Genomic DNA, 18,687 nt, shown 5'->3' with positions numbered 1-18,687 from the left:
GGTGGGGGGGGGGGGGTGTCGGGGGGGAATACAGCGGGGATACCCAGGTTTTATACTTCATTTCCTGTGGCTCCAGGTGCAAAAGACATGTTGGGGGGAGTGGGGACAGTGAAGTGGCAGGATTGGGCTGTGTTCTGGATTTCCTCAGTTGGCTTGTGGTCTCTTGAGTATCCCTGCCAGCTGGCACAAGCTAGAGTAGCCTCCAGGCTGTTCTAGGGGTAGAATCAGGGAGCTGTGAGTGGTGGTTGGTTCTTAGGTTTTCTTCTCCCCCCACCTCCCGCCTCTTCAGCCCCCCCCCCCCCCCCCCCCCCCCCTTCGCCCCCCCCCCCCCATACACACTTTCTTAGGCTGTCCTTTGCTAGGTGCTCTCATTGGATTAGGCAGAGCCCGTCAAGCTTCCAACCTGCTCCCTCTGAGACTTCCATTGCCTGTTACCTAACCAGGTTGTGGAGCAGCTAGAGCTACTCACTCTTTCCTCTCCCTGCAATGCAACACACGACCAGCGTGGCGGCTGCATCAGGGAAGGTACAGCAGCTGCTTGGAGACCGCTGGGGAGGGTGTAGGGATGCAGCTGATTCAGACCTATACATTTAAAAATGTCAGGGCATGGCTAAGGGAACATTTTCAGTTCATAACCAAATACATGCTTTCCTTACCACAACAGTTTGGACAACCTTCCCTAAATATATACAGTACCTCTGAACCTGAGAATTTCCAAGATGTTCTACCAACTGTCCCCAGAGATTGCTTCATCTACTACTGATGTACAGCCTCAGGGGGTATTTGTCGAAATGACACTGCAAGAGGAGGTTGCTCTGGTGGGGGAGTGGCATTATATGTGAAAGAAAGCATAGAGTCAAATAAAGTAAAAATTAGGGATGTCAAGCGATTAAAAAAACTACATGATTAAACAATAATAGAATACCATTTATTTAAATATTTTTGGGTGTTTTCTACATTTTCAAATATATTGATTTCAATTATAACACAGTGTACAGTGCTTACTTTATATTTATATTTTTATATTTGATTACAAGTTTCTGCATCGGAGTGTTGCTCTTTTAAGACTTCTGAAAGCATGCTCCACACCTCGTCCCTCTCAGATTTGGAGGGCACTTCAGATTCTTAAACCTTGGATCGAGTGCTGTAGCTATCTTTAGAAATCTCACATTGGTACCTTATTTGTGTTTTGTCAAATCTGCAGAGAAAGTGTTCTTAAAATGAACAACAGATGCTGGGTCATCATCCGAGACTGCGATAACATGAAATATATGGCAGAATGCAAGTAAAACAGAGCAGGAGACATACAATTCTCCCCCAAGGAGTTCAGTCACTAATTTAATTAACGTGTTATTTTTTTAACAAACATCATCAGCATGGAAGCATGTCCTCTGGAATAGTGGTCAAAGCATGAAGGGGCATACGAACGTTTAGCAACATTAATTAGAATGTAAATACCTTGCAATGCCGGCTACAAAAGTGCCATGCAAATGCCTGTTCTCACTTTCTGGTGACATTGTAAATAAGAAGAGGGCAGCATTACCTCCTGTAAATGTAAACAAACTTGTTTGTCTGAGCGATTGGCTGATCAAGAAATAGGACTGAGTGGACTTGTAGGCTCTAAAGTTTTACACTTTTTTGTTTTTGAGTGCAGTTATGTAACAAAAAATATCTACATTTTTAAGTTTCACTTTCATGACAAAGGGATTGCACTACAGTACTTGTATTAGGTGAATTGAAAAATACTATTTCTTTTGTTTATCATTTTTTACAGTGCAAATATTTGTAATTAAAATAATATACACTTTGATTTAAATTACAACACAGAATACAATGTATTTGAAAATGTAGAAAAACATCCAAAATATTTCATAAATTTCAATTGTATTCTATTGTTTAACCGTGTGATTAAAACTGCAATTAATTGTAATTAATTTTTTTAATCGTGATTAATTTTTTTAGTTAATCGCGTGAGTTAACTGTGATTAATCAACAGCCCAAGTAAAAATCTTAAACAAACTGTACCATAGGATATCTAGGCCTCAACTGGAGTATTGTGTCCAGTTCTGGGCACCGCATTTCAAGAAAGATGTGGAGAAATTGGAGAGGGTCCAGAGAAGAGCAACAAGAATGATTAAAAGTCTTGAGAACATGACCTATGAAGGAAGGCTGAAAGAATTGGGTTTGTTTAGTTTGGAAAAGAGAAGACTGAGAGGGGACATGATAGCAGTTTTCAGGTATCTAAAAGGGTGTCATAAGGAGGAGGGAGAAAACTTGTTCATCTTAGCCTCTAAGGATAGAACAAGAAGCAATGGGCTTAAACTTGGAGGAGAGAGATCACTTGATCATTGCCTGTTAGGTTCACTCCCTCTGGGGCACCTGGCATTGGCCACTGTCGGTAGACAGGATACTGGGCTAGATGGACCTTTGGTCTGACCCGGTACGGCCTTTCTTATGTTAACTGCAGCAAAGGAGGTCTAGGTTGGACATTAGGAAAAAGTTCCTAACTATCAGGGTGGTTAAACACTGGAATAAATTGCCTAGGGAGGTTGTGGAATCTCCATCTCTGGAGATATTTAAGAGTAGGTTAGATAAATGTCTATCAGGAATGGTCTAGACAGTATTTGGTCCTGCCATGCGGGCAGGGGACTGGACTCGATGACCTCTCGAGGTCCCTTCCAGTCCTTGAATCTATGGATAGAAAAATTCCATACTTGACTAAAAACAGTGTAGCAGTAGGAATATACTACTGAGCACCTGACCAGGATGGTATTCATGATTGTGAAATGCCAAGGGAGGTTAGAGAGGCTACAAAAGCAGAAAGTACGATAATAATGGGTGACTTCAACTTTCCTTCTATTGACTGGGTAAATGTCACCTCAGGACATGATGCAGATAAAATTTCTAGACACCATAAATGAGTGTTTCTTGGTGCAGTTAGTCCTGGAACCCACAAAGGGAGAGGCAGTTCTTGATTTACACCTAAATGGAGCACAGGATCTGATCCGTATAGCTGAACTGCTCAGTAATAGTGACCATAATGTAATTAACTTTAATATCCTTGGAGGGGTGATAATACAAAAAAACCTGCCACAATAACATTTAATTTTAAAAAGGGAAACTACACAAAAATGAGTATGCTCCTTATATGGAAATTAAAAGGCATTGCCACAAGGGCTAAAAGCCTGCAGGCAGCATGCTGGACTACTTAAAAACACCCTAATAGAGGCTCAGACTAAATGTATACCACAAATCAGAAAAGACAGTAAGAGGACCAAAAGAATGCCACCATGGTTAAATAGCAGAGTAATGGAGGCCATCAGAGGCAAAAATTTGCAAGTCAAATCCTAGTAAGGATAATAGGAAGGAGCACAAACTTTGTTAGGTTAAGTGTAAAAGTATAAAAATGCAATCCAGAGAAGCAACTTACTCTAAAGATATAAAAACTAACAAGAATATTTTGAAGTATGCCGAACAGGCAGCCAGGCCACTGGATGACAAAGGTGTTAAAGGAGCACTCCTGGAAGACAAGGTCATTGCAGAGAAGCTAAATGTAATCTTTGCATCAGTCTTCACTGCAGATGATGTGCAGGAGATACTCACATCAGAGCTATCCTTTTTGGGTGACAAATCTGAAGTACTATCCCATTCTTATCTGTGAATAGAAGAAGTTTTAGAACAAATTGATAAATGTAACAAGTCACCACCAGGACCCAATGTTTATTCACCCAAGAGTTCTGAGGCAACTCAAATATGAGACTGCAGAACTACTAACGTAGTACATAACCTATTGCTGAAATCAACTTCTGTACAAGATGACTGGAAGTTAGGTAAGGTAACACAGATCTTTTTTTTTTTTTTAAGGGCTCCAGTGTCAATCCTGACAATTGTAGGCTGGCACACCTACCTTCAGTACCAGACAAATTGGTAGAAACTTTGCTAAAGAAAAGAATTATCAGACCCATAGATAAATACGATTTAGTGGGGAAGTGTCAACCTGGCTTTTATAAAGGGAAATCATGCCTCACCAATCTCCTAGAATTCTTTGAGGGGGTCAACAAGAATGTGAACAAGGGTGATCCAGTTGATATACTGTACTTGGATTTTCAGAAAATGTGTGACAAGGTTCTTCACCAAAGGCCCGTAAGGAAACTAAGTCGTCGTGGGCCAACAGGGAAGGTCTTTTCATGGATCAGTAACTGGCTGAAAGATGATAAACTAAGGGTAGGAATAAATGGTCAATTTTCACAATGGAGAGAAGTAAACAGTGGGGTTTCCCAAGGATCTGTACTGGGACCTGTGCTGTTCAGCATATTCTCTAATGATTGGGAAAAGGGGGTGAACAGTGAGGCGGCAAAATTTGCAGATGATACAGAACTATTCAAGATAGTTAAGTCCAAAGCAGACTGTGAAGAGTTACAGGTGGATCTCAAAACTCGGTGACTGGGCAAGAAAATGGCAGATAAAATTCAATGTTGATAAGGACAAAGTATGCACAATGCACAATGCAGAAAAAATAATTCCAACTACAGTAATATATAATATACAATGATGGGTTAGCTTTTACCACTCGAGAAAGATCTTGGAGTCACTGTGGATAGTTCTCTGAAACCTTCAGTCCATGTGCAGCAGCAGTCAAAAGGGCTAACAGTAGGGTAGGAACTATTAGGAAAGGGATAGATAATATGATGGAAAATATCATAATACTACTATATAAATCCATGGTGAGCCCACACCTGCAATGCTGTGTACAGTTCTGATTGCCCCATCTCAAAAAGGATATAGTAGAACTGGAAAAGTTTGAGAGAAGGGCCACAAAAATGATCAAGGATATGGAATGGCTTTTGTCTGAGGAGAGACTAAAAAGATTAGGTTTGTTCAGCTTAGAAAATAGATAACTAAGGGGGGGGGTATGATAGAGGTCTATAAAATCATGAATGGTGTGGAGAAAATGAATAGAGAAGTATTATTTACCCTTTCTCACAATATGCAAACCAAGGATCACCCAATGAAATTAATAGGCAGCACGTTTAATACAAACAAGAGGAAATGTTTTTTCACACAATGCACAATTAGGCGGTGGAACTCATGGCCATGGATGTTGTGATGGCCAAAAGTATAGCTGGGTTAGAAAAAGAACTAGACAAGTTCATTGCTGATAGGTCCATTAATGGCTATTAGCCAAGATGGTCAGGGATTCAACCCCATGCTTGAGGTGACCCTAAACTTCCGGCTGACAGAAGCAAGAACTGAAAGATGGGTGGATCAGTCCAAAATTGCCCTGTTGTGTACACTCTCCCTGAAGCTTTGGTGCTGGCTACTGTTGGAGATGGGATACTGGGCTAGATAGACCATTGGGTCTGTCCAGTATGGCATCTCCTATGTTCTTATGAGGAACATAGTTAGTAGAACGAAGTTATCTAGTTTGGGATTTAGCTTGGAAGCCAGAGGAAACATTCCTACTGTGGTGAAAAGTGCAACATGACCACAAACAGGCAAGAACTTAGCTTTGGGTCTCTTCCAAAATACAGCACTTTAGTAGGACAAGTCCCTCTAAAGATGTATTGAATTTTAGTACTCGGGATGGAAGAGTGCCACCTACTAAATTGTCACTTGCACTCCATTTCCTGACGCAGTGTGATCACAAGAGGAGGAATGACTTGTCCTGTTGTTCCAGTTGTTAACTGGATTTGAAATGTTCTTAAATCTTGTAATTTGCCTTAGTATTTATTTTATAACTAGTCAGGTGATGCACATATAAATCGGAGTAATGTACTTTTGTACAGTACCTGGGGGTACTAGAGAAGCGTAGTTTCAGCACCAATCCAAGAGATCAAGCTGCAGTGGAGGAGTTGGACTGTTTTTTTTTTTTCCTGAGAATCCAGCCAGCATAAGAACTATGGTCTGATTGTCAGAAAACAACCTCTTGTCTGCAGATTTTTTTTTTTTTGCTCATTAAAATTAATGTGGTTGGAATAGGATCTTGAAAGGCCAGCTCAGCTGAAAGCTCGCATAGTTGGACCTCAGGAACTGGTCCCATTAGTGATTCTGTATTTAGCAAGCTCGGTTTAAATGAGTCTCCCCCTGAAAAGTTGTGGGACTGCAGCCCAGTGATGTGGTGAGTAAGCAGATAATTGGGAATTTGGTAAGCGAAGAGACACAGGAGTGGTTGGGAATGTGCGTGGATGCACTGACACCAATAATGTTTGTCCAGATCTGATTGGAGGGCTGAGAAGTGAACTTGTTCTCCTCTGGCAGAGATGTGCCTGTGAGAGGAAAGCGCATGTCTATGAACCGTGGCATAAGTATCAGCCAGGCAGTTGTATTGCAGATATTTTTGGCCGTCATACAAAGAGAAGGGAAATCTTGAGCAGCAGCATATTCAGATCCACCAAACTGCTGAGCATTAAGCTATTACTGCCCACTTCAGTCTTGAGAGCTGCCTGGATGAGAACATTGTTATTCATGTAGTGTTTGTATTAAAATAGTGTTTTAGAGGCGCAAACCAAGAGCAGAGCCATCCGGAAGATGACCTCACCATAGCTAAAGCTGTAACAATTTTACCATTATGATCTGTTTTGCTCCTGCCCTAATTTTGCTAGTGCCAAACCGGTCTGCCTGAAATTTCTCATGCAATAGTATATCTCAAATGGTGTGGCCTGTATGCTCAAATTTGTTTTATTCTTCTGTTGTAGGTGAGAGCTAGTGTTTCAGCTAGCACAGAGTGCAGAGGAGAAGTCTCTCTCAGCAATGGGGCGAGTGAACAGGTCGGAGTTCTGGGCAGCTGTGCAGTGAAAGCCACTCTATATAATTCATTTGTAATTAAGGCTTTAAAACCAGGCAGCCGGTTGCCATCTCCTTTTTTTAGCTAATTAGCTTTCAAATGTTTAGACCCCTTTGAATGAGGCACTTTAGTGTCCACTTTTCTCATTGTTATTGGAGCTGCAAATCTCAGCCTGTGCTCTCTAATCTATTAGAAGTCTCCGTGGTTTGCCATGCTTTTCCCCTACAGGAGCTCTCTTGGGAAATTGGCCAAAGCGAACAAAGCTTCTCCAAAGTCAGCCAAGGAAAGTACAGCTCTGAGGATATCGCTGCTTCTCCAGGCAGTGGCAGATTAGAATTTGTAATTGTATCTTCTGATCACTTATAAATCAGGAGTTGACAGACCTGGGTATATTTAAAAAAGCTGTTGTGTAAAGTTTCTCGTTTTTCCCCCTCCCCCCACCTAAATCACAGAAAATTAATTTGCACTCTTGTCAGCATAAGGCATCTGTATCTTTGTAATGAAACAAATATAAATTAAAAATTAGAATATTTGACATTTTGTAGTGAAGACCTAATTTAGGATTTTGCGTACTTGATAGTCTACATCATACAATGCATATCTCAAGCCTGAGACTGCAGTCATTTTTCCATTTCATTAGCCAAATGAATTTTTTAGGAGATTGCCTAAAGTATTTTATTCCATATTTTATACCCTGTAAACAAATATTACTCTGGAAAAACAAATGGGTGAGGCCTTACTAAACTAGAAAGTTCACTAGCGTGACCAGACAGCAAGTGTGAAAAATCAGGACGGGGGTGGGAGGTAATAGGTGCCTATATAAGAAAAAGCCCCAAATATCGAGACTGTCCCTATAAACTAGGGACATCTGGTCACCCTAAAGTTCACTCTCTTTGGTCTGTATGGTTTGTTTTTGTATGAAAATACATTTTGCTTTAATAAAGGAACAGGATTGGATAAGTCAAGAGTTGGTAATGATATATGGAATCTTTCACATCTAGGACGAATGGTCTAGTGATTAGGGTGCTAGCCTGAGACTTGAGACCCACGTTCAGTTCCCTGCTTCACCATAAACTTCCTGTATGATCTTGGGCAGATCATTTAATTTCTCTTCCCTAATTCCCCATCTATAAAATGGGGATATTATTAATTCCTTGCCTCACAGGACTGTTGAGAGACACTCAGATAGTAGATCTAGGTTGTGATGGGATGTATCCCCAGGGTGAAGCCGGGAAGCTGTTGGAACCGTTGTGCTCCCCTAACTATTCAGCTGGGTTGGCCTCTCCCCTGCTCTGCTGGCGAGACACAGCCAGTCCCTCTGGGCCCTGTTATCACCCGACACGACAACAGGTGGCACCACACACTCCACTAAGTTACCTGAGTGCTTTACCTAAGCCACTCATGGACCAACAATGGAGGCACTAGCCAATTTCCCAGCTCCCCAGCATTGCACTCCTATTGGAGCATAAACACAGAATTAGACCATCTTGCACTGCACAGGTATCTGTACAGTGCAAACTCATTAATTAGTCTGTTCCCCCCTCACTGTGGGGAAGATATGCCCCAGCCTTTGTTAACAGAGCTAAGATTCCCAAACACTTCACTCAAAACCACCCTAGTTAAGATAAAACATAAAACAGGTTTATTAACTATAGAAAGATAGATTTTAAATGATTATAAGTGATAGCAAATAGATCAAAGCAGGTTACCTAGGAAATCAAACAATCGCACTCTAAGTCTCATACAAACTGGATAGGATTTGAATCAGCAATATCTCACCCTGACTGATGGTACAAGCAGGCTCACAGAGTCTTGATGTGCAGGCTGCATCTGCTTTTCAGCCTGGGTTCCCCTCAAAGTCCTTCGTCTTCCATAGGTTCTTTCAGGTGTTGAGTTGTGGGGGAGTGAAGACCAATCAAGATGTCGCTCCCTGTCTTTTATAGTTTCTTCCAGTTTGCTGGAAAGTCTATAAATGTGGAAGGGTGGGGCGGGGGGGAGGAAGGAAGGGGTCCACCTCCATTGGCCAAACATTCTCCATTGTCTCGGTGCTCCCTGGGAGGAGGCTTCCTTATGCAGGGTTCTTGTGTTAGTGGATTCTTCCCTTGATGGGTGTTGATGACAGAAATTAACACTGTCTGGCTACTCCATTGTTGTACCTGAAAGGCTGGTTTGGGGTATTTCCAGCTTCACGTCATACTTTAGTAACTCCCACATAGCAAGATTTCATAACTTCATATACAATGATAGCACATACAATCCAACAAGATATTAATGTTTACCAGATCAAGACTTTTAGAATGATACCTCACAAGGCATACTTTGTACAAAACCTCTCATAATTACATCACCATGGTAAATATGGGGTGCTTTGGGGTGCAGAGTGCCATATAGGTTACAGCTTCAAATCCAGTGGGAGTTTGTGAAAGCTATCACCAAGTGATGGCTGACAGGTGCCCTAGGTGTAATGAGATGGTGGCTTCAGTTCAGTTCCTATTGCAAAAACAGCATCAAAAGGAGTGGAAAGATTATGTTATGGTTAAGGACTGGGACTTGAGAGATTTGTTCCTGATTCGGCCACAGACTTCCTGAGTGACCCTTGGCAAATATTTAACGTGTTGATACTTCAATTTCCCAGTCTGTAAAATGAGGCTGATAATACTTTCCTATATCGTATGGGTATTGTGAGTCTAACTTCATTAGGTTGGTGTGATGCCCATACACTGTAGTTGTGAAAAGCATAGAAAAGCCTATAAATCAGTACAATTGGTACCCTTCTTGGCACAGAGCCTACAGACTAAATAAAGACTGAACTAGAGTTCACAAAGACTCTTAGAGTTCATCCCTCCATATCACAGCTAGGGCTTTTCAGGGAAAGTTTTCACTGCTGTTACACCGTGGGTTCCATTAACTAGCCAGCTAAGCCCCCTTCATTTGCCACATTGTATTTCTAGCAGAGAAATAAAGATGGAGAGCAAACCAAGACACGTAGCTGTTATTTTGTTTGACATAAATGTTTTCACAGCCGCTTAAATGGAGAGCTTAAGCACAATAACCTAATGTACCGTTAATGCAAAGTGGCATGCACCTGTAAGAGGCTGTAACTTAGTGTTCTTGTTGAGTAGATTCTGCTGCTTGTAAGATGTTTGGAACAGAAATACCATGAGTTGGCCAAGAACAATCCAGCAGGATCCCAACTCCAGCCAACCTTTTCCAATTAGCAGTGGAATGTGACAATGTTTTCCATGCCCACTTAGGTTGGGTTTTAAGGTTAGGGGTCAGATTAGCTCTGTCAGGCTATTTGTGTAGCTCAAAATCTGTGTTTATACAGCAGGTCGCTCCCTCGCTTCCCTTCTTGAGATGTAACAGTAGTGCCACTGCTGATGCATCAGAAATTTAATGAGATGTGAAATTTCAAGCTCCTAGTTTTGGGGCAATTGTGTCTTTTATGAGCTTCTGAGACATGGCCTTGGAAGAGGTCCTGTGTACCAAGTTCTGCCTGCAGTCAGTTGCATGAGCACAGTTACTCTTGAATTCGGTGGGGTTTGTGCATGTGTCTTCAAGGGCATCTTGGTCCTTTTTGTGTGAGTTGACCATTACTCTCGTCCAGTGCAGCACAGCCCCATCGTAAACACTTTAAGTATCTTTCGTTAGAGGTTCTCATAATACTGTACAAGCAGTAAAGATGTGATTTACCCCTTTGGTACAGAGCTGACTCGGGACACTAAAGGGGATTTGGGGCAGGAAGGAAATCAAATTTATCTGCACAATCCAGAGGTGAGCAAAAGGGCTGAATAGCCACATGGAGTGTGTGGAGGGGGTGGAGGACGGGGAGAGGTGTTTTAAATAACTTACTTTATGGTGAAGTATAGGAGTAGAGACATGGCCTAAAAGTGAAGTCCATGTCAAGCTGGGTTAGTGCATAACGTTCAGTCAGTCTCTGTGCAGGACTCCCCTTGACATCAGACGGAGTTTGATCAAGCGAGGGCTTATCTTCTGGACAGAGCTTAAATTCTCAGAGTATTTCCCAGAGCCCCCACCCCCATTCCTCATGGGAGGTGCCCGGGGGCTTGGGGGCCCCCTGAAACCAGCTCGCAGCCCCCCGAGAGGACCCTGGACCCCCAGTTGGGAACTGTAACACCATCAGACAGGAGTCAAGTTTTTAAAATATTTACCGGTGCTCTGCTCCAGTCGAATTTAAGCCCTGCTTCTGGACGTGACAGCCTTTTAACCTGTGTGCTCATAGGGGAAAATAAGCCATTATTCCTTGTGCAAGTTCTGTTTTTCTTCCGATTGCCACCTGTTTCTCCCTCCTCTTTACGTGTTTAAATCAGTCCCAAGGTGGTTCCTACCAGCCCTTAAAAGCCTGATATGTGAAACTGTGATTACCCTGGCACCTGAATTGGAACTTTTGGTAAGAGAAATTTCTTTCTTTCTTTTTTTTTTTTTTATGTAGCACCAGCTGCGTGCTAGACGCTTTACAGACAAGCGCCCAACCAGAGTCCTTGCTGTGAAGAGGTTACAATCTTAGTATTTTAATGATGCCTGTTTTGTCTTGGTTTGTTCTCCTTATCTGTATGTTAGAAGAACTCAGTGAGATCTTTCCCATATTAGGGAAGGCTGATGAGAGGAAGGATGGCCTTGTGGCTAAGGCACTGGACTATGACTCAGGAAGTCTGGGTTTAATTCACAGCTGTGCCACAGACTTGCTACATGATTTTGCACAAGCCACTTAATCTCCCTTTGCTTCTGTTTCCCATCTGTCTGGTGGAGGTAACCCTGCCCTTCCTGTCTTGTCGGTTTAGACTGTAAGGGAGTGTCTCCTATATATGTATTTACAGTGACTAGCACAATGAAGTCAGCTGAAGCCTCTAGGCAGTATTGCTGTAATTCAAATAATATTGGAAACCGTTTTAATTGCTACATTGCTAAGATAATTTATGAAACACTTCTAGGATCCTGTCTGAAAACAGCATTTTAAAAAATGTTATTGCATCATTGAACAATACTGGAAACAAACATCCAAAACAGTTACAAAGAAAACACAGTATTTCAAAACACCGACCTTGTCTGTTGTTATCCCATTAGCCTCTGACTTGGTTTATTTAATTTGCCTTTTTGTCACTTAGGATTTGTTCTTTGAGGTTTTTTTTTTTTATTTGAAATTTGTGATCTCATAATGTATTTACCAATTGTTTTTAGTCTAGTGCTTTTATAAACTGACAAACTAGTCCAAACTCTCCACTAGTGCAGCTCCATAAACTTCAAGCGAGATGTGCCCACTTTCACCAAAAGAGAATCTGGCCCTTAATCTCTCCCTCGTTTGAAACTTGGAAACCATTTTTAGGGCCCAGAAGTCCCATGAGGGCCGTGGCCGTGCACAGAATACCGGATCCGGCAATGCTCTTTCAGCTCGGAGAGAACTGTTTTGCTGAAACCCCCCTCTAAAAGCTAATTGCTTTTTTTTTTCAGTTGGAAGATGTGACTGAGGATGAATCACTTGAGGGCAATTCCCTGAATTTTCCCGGGAGGCTATTGCCGATGTTCTTTTCTCTTTCCCCCTCAGCTGGTGAATCGATACTTGTATTCGGGAAGTGCAGACAAGACGGTGAAGTGCTGGTTAGCAGACACTGGGGAGCAAGTCCAAACATACAAGACTCACAAACACAGCGTTAGCACTTTGAAATACCATGCAGGAATCTGTAAGTTGCCTTTCCCCACATTTTGTCTCATTTCCCCTGCTATTTATGGATGTTTTTCCTTTGATTAAAAGTGAATAATAAAGGTAACATTATAGTTGTGAGATCTTGTGAAATCTTCACTGGCTCTTCTTCCTGTCCTAGTGCTACTAGATTGAGCACCAAAGTATGGCCCTCGCTCTGCGGGGTGCCTTCACTTCTCCCAAGCAGAACGTTAGTGCAGGTGCATGCAGCCGTTTCTACTCCCTGGCTGCGGCGGGATCCTGCTATTTCTGCACATCTCAAAGTATATCTGGGTGGGTTGGAGATGTGGCTGGGTTCCATCCTCGTGCACCCGCTAGCACTAGAGTATGCAGGTATAGCAAGAGATTGGGTTTGTGTAATGCACAATTGATTGTTCTCAAACTAAAAAGTATATCTGTGAAACTTGGCCCTTTCCAAAACAGTCTGTCTACTTTGTCCTGAAAGCTAAAACTCCTATTCAGACCCCCATACTCTCCCACACTGATTCCTGCAAATAACTAACGTCTTGTGCCTATGAACCCCATCAAGGCCTCGTTGTGCTAGGCACTACTAACAATTAAGATAGTTCCTGCCTCAGAGAGTTTACAGTCTAGACTTCTGGCCATGTCCTCTCCCCTCTCTGAATCCCTTTGTTGGCTATCTCTTCTAGCATGTCTCATTTATGCTTCTTGTTCTTGGCTTCAGGTTCATGTATAATGCTGATCCTAGATAGTCATCATCCTGAGCCTTTTTATGTATCATCCTCTGGCCTGATCTGCCAGTGATATAGCCGCGGTGTGCTATTTGCCCAGTAAATGTCTCCATGCCTTCTTGCATACAGGCAACATGGAAGAAATGCCCTTCCTGAGCCAATCCACAAGGCCACTGCACTCTCCTCTTCAGCTCCCTCTTCCACATCTGCCTCAACGATGACACCTGCAAATAACTTTGTTGTAGGGTAATTTGGAACTAACTATCCATCCCTATAGGTGGAAGGGCAGTACAATGGCAGGTGAAATTCACTTTTGACAAATACAAGGTAATGCATGTTGGAAAGAATAATACGAACTGCTCAGACATACAGATCATAGGTAAACAATGATTAGCTGACATGATACTGCATATGGTTTTTCTTGGTCCACACTGGCTGGTTGGTCATGATCAGAATCAAGTAAGCTAACTTGATTTCATAGTTGTACCTGGGCACTTAAAAAGTGTTCAGGTAGACAAGCCCAGAGGCATGATACTGAACTATATACACTGCTGGTCTGATCCACTACTGTAACTCCTACTTCCTATTGGGGAGGAGGACAGGAGAGGTGAAGGAGTGGGAGGTCTTTCTTTGTTTAATGAGTGCATGAGAAAGACTAAAGTCTCAAAACAATTCCCGTTCTGTAGCTAAGCTGGGAAATCGAGGGCATTGGCTCACTTGAAAGATTACACACTAAGTTCAAATCAAACTTTCCAAGCTGCCACCCCAGTATTGCCAGATTTTGCACACTCTGCCGTCTTTCCTTTCATCTCCTTCTCTTTCCATAGCACTCCACACTCTGGGACTAAGCAGTCAGCATTGATATATTTAGCCAGCCCTGAGAGAAACTTGGTGTTAGTGTGACAGAGGTGTTCACAAGGGTATTATTAGCTTTTAATATAACAATAAAAGCTAAAAGGTGTTGAAGAGAGACAGCTGACTTGTCCCATTTGGGAAATAGAACATCCAGTGGGCAATGAAGAACATTAAGGACCTGTTTGGGAAGAAAAACACACCGTTTTAACCTTGTAAAAGAGAAACTTCCCCCTTACAACCAGTCGTTTGTTTACAATATGATTTTATTACAGTAGCGCCTAGAGGCCCAGTGGAGATAAGAGCCTCACTGCGCTCAGCACTGTACACATACATAGTCCGAGACGATGCCTGCTCCAGAGAGCTTACAGCTGAAAAAAGACAAGCCAGGCAAAGTATTTTTGCAGATGGAGAACAGAGGCAAGAAACAATTTGCCCAAGGTCCACAGGAAATCCACAGCAGAGCTGGGACTTGAACCCATGTCTCCTGAAGGCCAGGCTAGCATTCTAACCACACTACAGGGCATCTTCTCTTTGCCTCTGTAACTAACAACACCACAGATTATTAAAACGAGATTTTTTTTCAGTGCACTTTATCTTTCACTGATTGTGCTTGTTGTTTCTCTCTTACGTTTCTGGGCTTGGACAATGAAAATGAATTTAGTCAACTCAGATGTCTGTGCTGCAGTTTTTGTGTTGCAAAGATTTCCAGGGAATCTTGTTTAAGAACTGCTCCTTCCATTGAATTTTAACCCCTTCTTCTCCACCCCCCCAAAAAAAGGGGTTTCTTTTGGGTTTGCAGGTAGGTTTGGATACCAATTTATTTATATACAATCTAAATGTTGGCCTGAACTTGATTTGACATTGCCCCTTTGAAGCTCTGATGTATAAGTAACCTCTTTAAATGCAAAATGACAGTTCACAGGGAAATAAAGGATACCTGTCAAAAAGCAAATCCTGAAAGAAAGAAAGAAAACTAAAATGTACTCGCTAAGAGCAATCCAGTTGCTGATCCAGACTGCCCTTGCTTAATTTGAGATCTGCAAAGCTTGTGCCACTAGATGTATAGTGACAGGTTGTTTGGTGTACCAGTAAATAATACTGAACTACCACGTTTGTCCATTTCTTCTCTTTCAGTAGTCAATCAATGCCTTGTCATCTGTTTTGAGGGGTGAGGCGGCTGGAGACAGAATGTGAATCCTTGGATGCCCTTCTGTTTCACAAAACTTTCCACACTGGCAGTTTCTGATGAGGCATGAAATACAAGGATCACTGATTTCACCTATTTTCTATCTTAGTTCAGAAATGTCTATCTATAGGAAAAGTCAACGAGCTGGGAATAGTTAAGAAAAGTTGTGCCATTAGAAGAGAATGTTCCCCAACCATTAAAGCTGGTTGGAATGGTCCTTACTCTGTGTATTAATAGCTAGTTGTTCATAGTCTGAAATGTTCAAAAATGTCTTGTGATTTTTGTGTGCCCAACCTGAAACTCCTTAAAGGTGCTGAGCATATACCCTCTGAAAATCAGGCCCCTTTAAAGTATCTCAAGTTGGGCACCCAAAATCACTAGTCATGCTTGAATTTAAAATAACCTCCCATAGTTCCTATAGTATGTGGTATACAATATAGACGTGACAGGACATTTTCAATCATTTCTATAAACTCCTATACTGTAATGGAATACCAACTCTAACCTGTGGCTTAAATCACTCAAAGGCTGTATTGCTTGCAAGGATCCTAAGCTACAAGAGTAAATTGAAAAAATCTGCTCTTATGAAAGGAAATTTGTAGAGTTGCTTGAAGATGCATTTTCACTGCTGAAGAAAAAGGATTGTTTTATAGCTCTGCCCAGAGAAATCATACCTGCTGATAGTAAGCTTTTTTGGTGGAAAAGCCCAGGCTTTATTCTAACAGTGGTAAAGCCGTGCTTCATATATTATGAGAGAAAGGGTTAGACTCGTACTTAATTACTGGGGTTTGCAGTTTCTCTTTCAAAATCAGAAGGGTATTCACCTCCGCTGCTTGATGCAACAGAAGAAACTAGTGAAGATACTACAGCAATGAATGGGCCCCTGGAACTGTACGGTGTTCAAAGATATTGAAAGCTTCGGGAAAATCTTTGAAACTAAGGATATCTTGTCTGCTCTAGAGACTGTCAAATCATATGTATAGACAGGGAAACATACAGAGAGAAGGAAGGGAAACCTAAATGTGTGCAATGAACGTGGTCAGGTAGACTTAACATGAGAAGGAACCGTAGACTTGAGGAGGAGTTCAGTACTTTGAAAAATGAGTGTTGTGTGTGGGGGAAACAAAGTCTAGAAGGAATTTAGGCCGAGTGTAATGAGTGTGTAGCATGGAACAGCAAATGTAGCCACAGAAGCACAAACTGATTGCTTTACAAATAGAACAAATGTTTTTGAGTGGGGTATGTTTCAGGAGTAAAGCCAGTAGCTGGTTGGATGAACCTGAGTGGGCTGCATGGCAGCTTCTCCTGGAGGAAGATACCCATGTTAATAAAACAGGATCCTTTGTTTCATGTTGTGTTCAGCAACTTCTTCCTCCCAGTGGATTATGTATATTGGAATTCTGGACCAGATCCTCAGCTACAGTAAATCAAGGTAGCACCATTGAAGTCCAATGGAGCTCTGCTGACTCTCATCAGCTGAGGGGCTGGCCCCACATCATCTAACCCTGCTCAGAGCAAGCCTATATTTCATGGCGATTAAAACATCAGTGGCTACTGGTGCATTGTCTACACTACTCTGCTTTTGGAGCTCCAGATTTCTTAGCAATGGTGGGAAAGACCACAGAATCATAGAAATGTAGGACTGGCAGGGACCATGCATAGAGGCTGGCCAAGGTATTATCTAGACCATCCCTGACAGGTGTTTATCTAACCTGTTCTTAAAAACCTCCAGTAATAGAGATTCTAGGTAATTTGTTCCAGTGCTTAACTACCCTTAAAGTTAGGAAGCTTTTCCTAATTTCTGACCTAAATCTCCCTTATTGCGATTTAAGCCCATTACTTCTTGTCCTGTCCTCAATAGTTAAGGAGAACAATTTACCATCCTTCTCTTTATAACAACCTTTTACATACTTGAAGACTGTTATGTCCCCCCTCTCAGTCTTCTCTGCTCCAGACTGAAAAAAAATGGGTTTGTTTAATCTTTCCTCATAGGTCATGTTTTCTAGCCCTTTAATCATTTTTGTTGCTCTCCTCTGGACTTTCTCCAATTTGGCCACATCTTTCCTGAAGAGTGGTGCCCAGAACTGGATGGAGTACTCCAGTTGAGGCCTTATCAGTGCTGAGTAGAATGGAAGAATTACTTCTTGTGTCTTGCTTACAACCCTCCTGCTAATACATCCCAGAATGACCCTTCTCTCATTTACACAGGACTAAATTGGGAGCAACCTTACTGGTGTCCATGAAGCTAAACTGGTATGAGCAAGTGGAGAATCAGGCCCAGAAAGTGTTTTCCTCGAATAACTGATCCTTTATGATTGGTCACATGGCTATCCTCAAAAGGCCTCATTGCTCCTTTGTGTTAGTGTTTACAGGAAGTGGTGATGCCTGCGCTCGAGCTTTCAATTCAAAGACAGGCGTCCTGCAGAGGATCTTCCGAGGACACAAGTTCATCATCAACTGCATTCAGGTGAGGAGGGGATTTTACTTTGAAAAACTCAACATCCAGATCAGCAAGTTTTAGTATAGATTTCTCCATATGTTCTGTGGAAACTGACATGGCCAGTTACCTGGGCATTAGAACACTTGGAATGCCATGTGCTATGACATGCAGTGGGGAATTGGGCCTTAAATGTAAAGGACTAAACCTCCTGTTTACTTCCAAGCTGCATTTTGATTGTGGTGACTCTGAAATGTGCAGTATGGGATTAAGTATGACCCTATTGTTCCAGATTCACAATGAATTATTGTACACAGCTTCCCACGATGGCACGCTAAGGATCTGGGACGTACAAGGAATCTGCAAGCGAAACAAGCATTGCCTGAAGAAGGAGCGGTCTGTCCCGGGCAAGAGCTCTCAGAAGGGAAGTCTGTCTCGTCTTTTCAATAACAGAGTTGGCTGCACAGTGCAACAGGAGAATGGGGAACTTGAGGCTGTTGAACTAATGTGATTGCCCGGGACAAACTTTCTGTCAAAGAGGAAAAACTGAGCCATCTTCTGTGCCCTTGGGTGCAGATAAGCCAGATCTTGGAAAGAGGTGGGAAATTACATTGCCCAAAGTGTTCAATCAAGAGTTCACATTCATGTGAATCATGAAACTGACTCTCTTCAGAATATTACTGATGTCTCACAGCATCTCATAGTACATTGTAATGGAAAGTAAACTTGAGTGGATGACTTACCGACCAGGGGCAATATGGGGTCAGGCGCCATTGTGGAGAGCAGTCCATGAGATATGCCTTCCCCTATATTTTTGTTTGTAATTATAATTTGTATTTAAGACTCCTTTTCCCAGTTCCTTCCTGTACAGTGGTATTTTGCCCACTGCTGCCTCACCCTGGTCCCTGACAGGAGGAGAGGCAGGAATAAGTAATAAGCCAATAGGCTCCCTCCCCTTCTTATTGCGTGTTACAACACACTGCGATGGAGCAGAATGTGCAAGCGAAAGCTGCC

General features: G+C 42.2%; 1 protein-coding gene across 2 annotated transcripts in view; it reads left to right on the top strand.

The window, feature by feature from the left end:
• The window catches only part of WDR86 (WD repeat domain 86), a 31,287-nt gene extending 12,875 nt beyond the window's left edge, over positions 1-18,412 (top strand). The window contains exons 5-7 of one of the 2 annotated variants that reach the window (XM_026652129.2): positions 12,348-12,483; positions 17,600-17,703; positions 17,966-18,412. In XM_026652129.2, coding sequence (XP_026507914.1) covers positions 12,348-12,483; positions 17,600-17,703; positions 17,966-18,184 — 459 coding nt within the window. In that variant the 3' untranslated portion in view covers positions 18,185-18,412. The remainder of the gene's footprint in view (positions 1-12,347; positions 12,484-17,599; positions 17,704-17,965) is intronic. The other variant, XM_026652130.2, reaches the window with a different exon arrangement.
• The last annotated feature ends 275 nt before the right edge of the window (positions 18,413-18,687 follow it).

This window comes from Terrapene carolina, unplaced genomic scaffold (assembly GCF_002925995.2).
Source record: "Terrapene carolina triunguis isolate 2854851 unplaced genomic scaffold, T_m_triunguis-2.0 Scaffold111, whole genome shotgun sequence".
Taxonomy (NCBI): Eukaryota; Metazoa; Chordata; order Testudines; family Emydidae; genus Terrapene; species Terrapene triunguis.
This window is presented reverse-complemented; position numbering and strand designations above follow the sequence as displayed.